The sequence below is a fragment of the Dipodomys ordii genome, unplaced genomic scaffold (assembly GCF_000151885.1).
Source record: "Dipodomys ordii isolate 6190 unplaced genomic scaffold, Dord_2.0 Scaffold11, whole genome shotgun sequence".
Taxonomy (NCBI): Eukaryota; Metazoa; Chordata; class Mammalia; order Rodentia; family Heteromyidae; genus Dipodomys; species Dipodomys ordii.
In genome coordinates, this window is record NW_012267227.1 from 11,478,195 (window position 1) to 11,488,764 (window position 10,570).

Consider the following 10,570-nt stretch of genomic DNA (forward strand, 5'->3'; position numbering starts at 1 on the left):
GCTCGCCTTGAGCTGAAGAGCTGAGGGACAGCGCCCAGGCCCAGAGTTCAAGCCCCACAACCGACAAAAAAAAAGAGTCTCACGGCCTTTACTGGCCAGCCTGGCTTTGAACCGTGATCCTCAGATCTCAGCCTCCTGAATAGCTAGGATTACAGGAGTGAGCCATGGCGCCTGGCTCCATATGACTTATTTTTTATAACTTGTTTGGACGTTTGTAAAATTTCTCTCTATCGTCATTTGTTGGGCCTGTCAAAAGAATTTCTGTATTTTTTTTTTCTTGGCAAGGGGCTTGAACTCTGGGCCTGGGCACTGTCCCTCAGCTCTTCAGCTCAAGGCTAGCGCTCTACCACTTGAGCCACAGCACCACTTCCGGTTTTCTGAGTGGTTTATTGAAGATAAGAGTCTCACAGACTTTCCTGTCGGGACTGGCTTTAAACTGCAATCCTCAGATCTCAGCCTCCTATGTAGCTAAGATTACAGGAGTGAGCCAACTATGGCCGGCTCTATATTTTTTTGTTTCTCATGGGGCAAATTGTTTGTGAATTCTATGAGCTTTGACAATACAGTTATTTCTTCCACGAATGATACGTACATTTCTTTTCTTTTGCTTAGCGTCAACTGTTCCCTCTTTCCTTCCCATCCATTGCTGCCATTGAGTTGCTTAGTTTCTATATCCATTTTTGACATTGTAAAAAGCCTGTTTTCTCTCCTGCAGAGTGGAGCAGATGTGCATTCAGATTAAAGAAGTTGGAGACCGTGTCAGCTACATAAAAAGATCACTACAGTCCTTAGATTCTCAAATTGGACATCTGCAAGACCTTTCAGCCCTGACAGTAGATACACTAAAAACACTCACTGCCCAGAAAGCTTCTGAAGCGAGCAAAGTTCACAATGAGATCACAAGAGAATTGAGTATTTCCAAACATTTGGCTCAAAATCTTATAGATGATGGTCCCACAAGACCTGTGTGGAAAAAACACAGTGCTGTAAATACACTGAGCTCCTCCCTTCCTCAAGGTGATCTTGAAAGTAATAATCCTTTTCTTTCTAATATGTTCATGAAAGATGAAAAAGATCCTCACTATACCATATTTGGTCAAGAGTTGCCTGTAATCCCCCAGAGGAAAGAATTTGGTTTTCCAGAGGCTGGTTCCTCTTGTGGTGCCTTATTCCCAAGTGCGATTTCTCCTCCAGAACTGCGACAGAGACGACATGGGATAGAAATCTTAAAATTATTTAATAAAACTCAAAAATTAGGCAGTTCACCTAATAGCACACCACATCTGTCATCCCCACCAACCAAATTTTCTGTTAGCACCCCCTCCCAACCAAGTTGCAAAAGCCACTTGGAAACCATAACCAAAGATCAAGAAACTGTGTTCTCCAAAGTTGCAGAAGGAGATAATATAGAATTCGGAGCATTTGTAGGTAAGTTTGGCAAACTCATTTGTATGTCATTACTTTTCATGTGAAAAATTTATTACCTTAGAAAAATGATGAGCAGGCTGGGAAGGTGGCTCTGGTAGAGCGCTTGCTTTGCATGCATGAGGCCCTGGGTTTGATTCCACAGCACCACATAAGCAGAAAAAGCTGGAAATGGTGCTGTGGCTCAAGTGGTAGAGTGCTAGCCTTGAGCTGAAGAGCTGAGGGACAAGCGCCCCAGGCCCTATGACTGACAAAAAAGAAAAGAAAAAAGAAGACTAGCAAATTACTAAAGACATGTACTATGTGAAAAATGAATCGTCTTTTTCAGAAGTAGGACAAATAAAATTTGGCTATAATACTTGGCATATATATCTCTGGTGGTTTACTGTAGTTACATAGGCTCTGTCTTTTGAATTTGGATATATCTTTAGTTGTATCAGTCAGTTGTCGAAAGGACCTCAGTGATTTGTATGTGTTAGGTACTTGGGGAACTACAGGAGGATAGAGGGGTGGTGAGAAACAACTGGTAGAGAACAATGTAATAGGGTAGCCATAATTTTTTTTATCCAAGCCAAATAGAATACTAATACATTAGATCAATAGAGAAATGCACCCAGATGCATATAGGTGGTACTAGCTTCTGAGCTCAAGGCCTTGTGCTTGCAAGGCAGATCAGCACTACTTAAGCCATGTCCTCTGTCCTTTTTACAGGAAAGGGAGTGTGTATTAATCAGCCCATGTGAAATATTTACCTTAGGTATTGCACTAGGCTATATAGAAATACAAACTTTTTTCTATATGCAGTCTCTTTTAAAAACATACATTTGTGCTTGCTAATATGTTACATGTGTGTATGTGTATGTAGGTTTCATACTTTTTATTATAGTTAAAAGTAATTATCACTCTTTTTAAAAAAGTTTTAAGCTATTCACTCATACCACATATTGGATTCCTTTAAAAGGCCTTTTAGCTTTTGTTAAAAGCTCAAGTACTAATCTTCACCAGCTTCTTGGGAGATATTTTTAATATTCTCTAAAAAGCTAAATGAGTGCAAAGCCATTAGATGAGAATTACTTGGAAAAATGCAAGGTCATCAAAAACTGCTTGAAAACATTATTTATTCTTGTAGACTTCAGTCATAGTCATTATTTTGATATATAAGAAAAACTTACCATTGCAATTTTTTATGTTCTTCTGTTAAAGGGCACAGAGATAGTATGGATTTACAGAGGTTTAAAGAGACATCAAACAAAATAAAAGAACTGTTATCTGTAAGTAAATTCATACAACTACATGCAACTTCACTTTTGTGATGTTTGGTTCAAAGTGGAATTAAGATTTCCTCTCAATAAAAGTACTATTTTAGCAGAGACTTATCTCAATATGATTGCCCCAAATATTAGAAGCTATGCTTATTTTGAAGGAAAAAAAAAAAAAAGCAAAGCCAGGTATTGGTGGCTCATGCCTATTATCCTGGCTATTCAGGAAGCTGAAATCTGGAAAGATTACTGTGTGAGGCCAGCCCCAGGCACAAAAGTCCACAAGACTCCATCTCCAAAGTCACTGAGGAAATGGTTCCAGTGGTAGAGCACCAGTCAAGCAAGCCAAGCAAGTGTGAGGCCTAAGTTATAAAGTATATAGAACAACGGGTACAGAAATAAGGTGCATTTTCTGCAAGAAAATTATTTCTGTGGCTTTCATAAATTAATTGTAGGTATTTAGCACCTCAGAGGTAATAATGTAGCTGTACCAAGACAGTTCAGGGAACCTAGAAATGCCTCAGACTCCTTTGTACCTTAAATAACTAATATTACAGAAATTATCAACTTTCAAATACAGTACAAAAAGATTTCCTAAAGATAAAGGTAGCTATTATTAGCTTGGAACTTAATTAGCAAGTATTTGTAAATTAAGAAGTAATGATTATGTCAAGTTCTTTCTGTATTTGCCTTAAAGTAGGAAAATAATTGCATGATTTTCTTGCCTCAAACAGGAACAGCAGGATGATACGAGAAACACGATTATGGAATATTCAAATATGCCTAAATATCAGGTAAAGTCTCATCAATGAATGTAGGAATCAGAAACTCCGCTTAACATTACATAAGACTTCCGATGAGGGAAATATCTATAAATTCAGAGAACCCATCATGAAATCATAGCTTGCACATTTTTATTTATTTTTGCCAATCCTGGGGCTTGAACTCAGGGCCTGGGCAGTGTCCCTGAGCTGCATTTGCTCCATGCCAGCACTCTTACTTGAGCCACAGCGCCACTTCCAGCCTTTTCTGTTTAAAGGAATAGAACCCAGGGCTTCGTGCATGCTAGGCAGACACTCTCCCACTAAGCCATATTTCCAGCTCTCGCAGTATTTTTGAACCATGTTAATCCTGAGGCATAGATTGAGGGACTCAGAACAGTGGTGTGAGATTTAGTTGGATTATTTTTAATACCATGTTATGCTGTATTTACAGAGTGATACTCCTGAAACCACATCGAAGCATGTGAGTTCTCATACTGGGTTTCCTGAATGCCATAAGACCTCTGTTTCTCCTCGCTCAGAGCAAGGTATGTAGGCTGACTTGGAAGCCTCTGAGCTCTAGATATGTATTTGTCAACACCTGTGTCAGAAGATTCTGGTCCATAGTTGTTACTGGAGCCATGGGATAATAAGCCATATGTATATCTTAACATTCTAATAACTTTAATCTGTAAATGTAAGATACAAAGATTTGCTTTTTTCCTCATACAGATGTAATCTGTATCATCTATTTCACATTTTTCTTCACTATTAAAAAAAATCTGATACAGGCTGGGAAGGTAGCTCGGTGGTAAAGCACTTGCCTTACATGCATGAGGCCCTGGGTTCGATTCCCCAGCACCACATAAGCAGAAAAAGCCAAAAGTGGTGCTGTGTCTCAAGTGGTAGAGCGCTAGCCTTGAGCTGAAGAGCTCAGAAATAACGTCCAAGCCCAGAGTTCAGGCCCCACGATCAGAAAAAAAAAAATCTGATATGTTTGTTGGTTTGAAATTAAAATACATTACTTTATAAATTCTTTCTCTTACTCCACATACACTTTTTTAATTGTTTGCTGCTTTGTATTTTTTCATTGTTTTCTGCTTCATATTCTTAATTGTTATTAGTATTGTTATGTAGTTGTACAAAGAGGTTAAAGTTCCGTAAGTCACATTACAAGTATAATGCTCTTTTTTGGGGGGGGTGGTCCGGTCGTGGGCCTGAACTCTGGGCCTGGGTGCTGTCCCTCAGCTCTTCAGCTCAAGGCTAGCGCTCTACCACTTGAGCCACAGTGCCACTTCCGGCTTTTTTCTTTTTGCTTATGTGGTACTGAGGAATGGAACCCAGGGCCTCAGGCATGCAAGGCAAGCGCTCTACCACTGAGCCACCTTCCCAGCCCCAAGTATAATGCTTTTTGAGCCGTGTCACTGCTTTCACCATTCTCCTCATTTTTCCTTTTCCCATCCCTTTCATCAAGTTACATAGTTGAGTTTTTACATAATATACATTGAATATAATCACTGCATTTGCTCACCCTTCCTCCCTCCATGTGTGTGTCTTCCTCTTTGACCTCCCCCACAAAATATATTTCTACTTCCTGGTACTTGTTTTGATACATTAGTTCAGAGGCATTGCACCTTGGACTCATCCCATAAGTATACCTTTTTTTTTTTTTTTTGTCAGTTGTGGAGCTTGAACTCTGAGCCTGGGCACTGTCCCTGCGCTCTTCAGCTCAAGGCCAGCGCTCTACTGCTTGAGCCACAGCACCACTGCCAGTTTTCTAGTGGTTTATTGGAGATGAAAGTCTCATGGACTTTCCTGCCTGGGCTGGCTTTGAACTGCAATCCTGAGATTTCAGCCTCCTGAGTAGGTAGGATTACAGGCATGAGCCACCAAGCACCAGGCTTAAGTATACCATTCTTTAGTTGGTTTATGTATATATTCATATTCCATTTTTATATGTGTTTTGCACAACTAATATTTCACTTAATATAGTCTATATATCTATTTTTTCCTTCCTTCCTTCCGTCCTTCCTTGGTTTGATTATATCACCCAGGCTGGTCTCAAAGTCCTCTACTCAAACAGTCCTCTTGTCTCAGCTTCCCCACAGATACACATTATTCCTACCTGGCATTGCTTTCTTGAGTAGAGGTCAAAATTTGTGAAAAGTTGAATAATTAAGGAAATAGTATTACCTGTTTACTATCACATTTATTTTTTTAGATTTTTTTTGGGGGGTGGGTAATGCTGAATTCAACAGTATGTATCCTGATTAAGTTGGGCTTATTCCTGATTCAAGTTGGCTTAGCATTAAAAATAGAATTATTCTGATGCATGATATTAACAGATTCAAGCTTAGAAAACATAAGGTTATTTCAGTAGCTATACAGTGCACAAAAGGCATCTGGTAAAATTCAGCATCTAAATTGACCTATGCTCTCAGTCTTTTCACTTTTATTATTTTGGGAGATCTCTGCCTTTTTGCACTATGATCCTCCTACCTACATCTTCCATTTAGCTAGGATTAGAGACATGTGCCCCATGCCTGGCTCAAAGTTATCATCCATATTTACTGCAACATTTGTTACTATAGCAAGATATTGAAAACAGACCAGTAGCCACCAGAAAGAATTTGTATATTATTGTATATCTATGATATGAAATTAAAGGTAATGTCAACAATAGGGGAAGTTGTTTGTATACTCCTAATCTCTAAACTGAAGTTTTTAAAAGCCAAACAGGAGTTTGGAGCCATCCTGATCATAATAGCAAGAACTTGTCTCTTTAGAACAAACAAAGAAATGCAGGCACAAAAAACTGAAGATGCATAGCGTATATTATGCTATTTATATGGAAAAGAAGAAGGGTATTTGAGGGAAAACATGCACACCATACATAGATTAAACAATTTGGATTTGGGAAAAAGAGAAAAAGGTTTTTTTTTTTTTATTTTGTACACTTGTCCCTTAATGCCTTTTTACAATAATGTGAGTAATTCATTCAAAATAGATTGAAGGCCTGGGAAGGGGGCTCAGTGGTAGAGTGCTTGCCAGCTGTGGCTCTAGTTGTAGAGCACTAGCCTTGAGGTGAAGAGCTGAGGGACAGCACCCAGGCCCAGAGTTCAGGCCTCATGACTGACAAAAACAAAACAAAAAAATAGATTGAAAAATCATTGTGTTTAACAGTGTTGGAAGAGAGCAAATTATTTTACAAAGGTTGTATTATATCTTAAAAATGCTTTGTGCTTGGTGAATTAGTACTAAATAAACTTCAGTTGTCTGACTTTATATCTTTTTAAATTTCCTTTTAGCAGAAAGCAGTAGAACTGTATCTACAGAAGACACTCCTGTAGTAGATTCCAAAGCAGCTTTGCTACCGGTATGTACATTTCGATTTAAAAAGTGCATATTTATAACGAAGACTTAAAAGATGAGATTAGTATATGTAAAATTGTATCTAGCTTTCAAAGAAAATTATCTTATACCACTGATTTCATGAACACAGGTATAGAATACTGATTGCATGAATATGGGTATATGCAGTGAAGTCAGATTTTTAGGAAAGAAAGGCAGAATCTATTTTCGTTTGAGGAAAAACTAATTATATGAACTCATTCCTAGACAGCTAATTTTTCATTTTACAAACTCCCTTTCACAAAGCAGACTAGGAGCCGAGACAGATATCTCAGGAGAAAAAGCAAGAAAATTGCTCCTTTATGGTCAGATATGTACAAATCAGTGCTCATACTGGGATGAATAAAATTGTAACTTGATAGAGTTTTTTTGTTAAAAATCATGATTTTAAATCGGGCACTGATGGCTGTTGTAAACCTGTAATTGCAGCACGTTAAGATCAATTCTCAGGAGGCTTGGGCAGGAGGATCTCTGCTCAAGGCTAGCCTAGGCCACATAGCAAGATCATCTCAAAAAGTAACAAACAGGCTGGGAATGTGACTTAGCAGTAGAGTGCTTTCCTAGCATGCATGAAGCCCTGGGTTTGATTCCTCAGTACCACATAAACAAAAAAGGCTGTAAGTGGCACTCAAGTGGTAGAATGCTAGCCTTGAGCAAAAAAAGCTCAGGGACAGTGCCCAGGACCTGATTTTAAGCCCCAGGACTGGCAAAAATAAAACAACAGCCAGGTGCCAGTGGCTCAGAGACTAAGATCTGAGGATCCTGTTCAAAAGCCAGACTGAGCAGAGAAGTCCATGAGACGCTTTATTTCCAATTTACCACCAAAAAGGCAAAAGTGAAGCAGTGGCTCAATTGGTAGAGTACTAACCTTGAACAAAAAGAGCTCAGGGACAGCACCCATGCCTTGAGATCAAGCCCCATGACAACCCCCCACCCTACCCCCAATAAAAAAGGAATATATAAAACATTAGGTAAGGAAAAGATAACTTTAAAAAGAATGGCAGGCCAGGTACTGGTGGCTCATGCCTATAATCCTAGCTATTCAGGAGGCTGAAATCTGAGGATAGGTGTTTGAAACTAACTCAGATAGAAAGCTTATGAGGCTCTTGTCTCCAATTAAACACCAGGAAAGCCAGAAGTGGACCTGTGGCTCAAGTGGTTGAGAGCATAATAACTTGAGCATAATAATTAAAGAACAACAGTCAAGTCCTGAGTTCAGTCCCCAGAATCAGTGTATACACACGAGACACACACACACACAGAGCAGACTGGCAGATACAAGAAAGTACAGAAACAAGACAAGGCATATCTGAATAGAGAATTATTCAAAATGGACTAGAGTACAACACTGATATAAGTAGTCGTTAGAAAGAAAAAAATAGGGCTGGGAAGGTGGCTCAGTGGTAGAGTGCTTGCCTTGCAATGCATGAGGCCCTGGGTTCGATTCCTCAGCACCAAATAAGCAAAAAGAAAAAAGCCGAAAGTAGCGCTGTGGCTCAAGTGGTAGAGTGTTAGTCTTGAGCTGAAGAGCTGAGGCTCAGTGCCCAGGCCCAGAATTCAAGCCCCACGATGGACAAGAGAAAAAAAAAGGGGGGGGGGGATAATGTTTGCAGACAACATTGCCATGCTGTAAATTACTTAGTATTAGCTATTATTTAAGCCTGGAGCCAGTGGCTCACACCTGTAATACTAGCTAGTTAGGAGGCTGAGATCTGAGAATCAGGTTCAAAGCCACCCGGGGCAGGAAAGTCCATGAGACTCTTATCTCCAATAAACCACTCAGAAAATGGGAAGTGGCTTAGTGGCTCCAGTGGTAGAATGCTAGCCTTGAGCTGAAGAGCTGAGAGACAGCTCCCAGGCCCAGAGTTCAAGCCCTATGACCAACCCCTTCCCCCCCCCCAAAAAAAAAGACAAAAATACTTTTTACTGACTATGAGAGAATAGATTGAATTTAAGGAAATATGAATGAATTAAGACTTTCAATATAAAAATTCAAATTCAACAAATCTAAGTTCCAAGCTAAGGAAATAAAAAGTTCTTACCTGGGCTGGGAAGGTGGCTCAGTGGTAGAGCGCTTGCCTTGCATGCTCGAGGCCCTGGGTTCGATTCCTCAGCACCACATAAGCAAAAAGAAAAAAGCCGGAAGTGGCACTGTGGCTCAAGTGGTAGAGCACTAGCCTTGAGCTGAAGAGCTGAGGGACAGCGCCCAGGCCCAGAGTTCAGGCCCCACGACCGGACCCAAAAAAAAAAAAGATTGATACTTGCCCATCACAGATTATTTATCCAGTGAAGCTATTTTTGCTTTTTTTGTCATTTGATTTTTAACCAGGAACTGAATTTTTTTTTTAGTTATTAAACTGTTGTGAATATCAGTTTATTCTTGAGTTTTTTTTTTTGTTTGGTTGGTTTTTTGTGTTTTGGGGTTTTTTGTTTTGTTTTTGTCAGTCATGGGGCTTTAACTCAAGGCCAGCGCTTTACCACTTGAGCCACAGCACCACTTCCAGTTTTCTGGTGGTTAATTGGAAATAAAGGGCTCACTGACTTTCCTTGCCCTGGCTGGCTTTGAACCGTGATCCTCAGAGCTCAACATTCTGAGTAGTGAGCTACCGGCACCCAGCTTGAGGGAGTTTTGATAGTTCATCTTTTAGGGATTAGAATGGATTTACCTATACTGTTACCCGGTTATATGTCTGTTTGTGGGGGTAGCTGGAAAGGCTCTTTGAAGAGGATTTAATGTCTGTGTTCTTTGTTTCTTAGTATGGCTAGAAGCTTGTCATTTTTTATTGTTACATTCAGTGGGCCAGCTTGTATTTTTATTATTTTGCTAAATTGTTGCTCTGGTTTCAATTGTCATTGAGTTGTTTTATTTTGCCTCTCTTTTAGCTCTTACACTTGATACATGGCTCCAGGCTTTTTGCTGGTTATTTTGGAGAGGTAGTCTTTTGAACTTTAATATAGGAGCCAGCTTGGAAACCTCTATTTTCTGGATCTCAAGTAGTTGGGATTACAGGCATGAGCCACCAGTAAGTGGCGCTACTTTTTTTTTTTTTCCCCTGGTTGTGGGGCTTGAACTCAGGGCCTGGGCACTGTCCCTCAGCTCTTCAGCTCAAGGCTAATGTCTACCATTTGGAGATACAGCACCCACTTTTGATTTTAGAGCAGTTAATTGGAGATAAGCATCTCACAGGGACTTTGCTGCCCAAGATAGCTTTGAATCAGGATCCTTAGATCTCAACCTTCTGAGCAGCTACGATTACAGGTATGAGCCACTGGTGCCCAACTCTGGCACCACTTTGAATTCTATCAGATTTTTTGGTTTTTTGGTTGGTGGGGTTTGTTTGTTTGTTTTTTGCTTGCTAGTCCTGGGGCTTGAACTCAAGGCCTAGGCACTATCCCTGAACTGCTTTTTTACTCCAGGCTAGCACTCTACCACTTGACTACTACTTCTGGTTTTTTGTTTATGTGGTACTGAGGAATCAAACCCAGGCAGGGCTTCATGCATGCTAGGCCATTAAGCCACATTCCCAGCCCTCTATCAGGTTTTGTTGGCTTGTTTTTCTTCACCCACTAGATGATACAATCCCTAAGAAGGAAGGACTTTATCTGTCTTGTACATTTTCACATTTAGATAAGTTACAGGTTCATGGTCAATGTGTAATAATCACCAAGTGACTAATTTCATTTTAATGTATATAAATTTGTAACTTTTTTTTT

At 39.8% G+C, this 10,570-nt stretch overlaps 1 protein-coding gene across 1 annotated transcript in view; it reads left to right on the forward strand.

Moving 5' to 3' along the window:
- Trpm7 (transient receptor potential cation channel, subfamily M, member 7) overlaps positions 1-10,570 on the forward strand; it is a 98,434-nt gene that overhangs the window by 73,745 nt on the left and 14,119 nt on the right. The window contains exons 26-30 of the mRNA XM_013010113.1: positions 716-1,428; positions 2,629-2,696; positions 3,419-3,478; positions 3,900-3,993; positions 6,754-6,821. Of these exons, the coding sequence (XP_012865567.1) occupies positions 716-1,428; positions 2,629-2,696; positions 3,419-3,478; positions 3,900-3,993; positions 6,754-6,821 (1,003 nt within the window). The remainder of the gene's footprint in view (positions 1-715; positions 1,429-2,628; positions 2,697-3,418; positions 3,479-3,899; positions 3,994-6,753; positions 6,822-10,570) is intronic.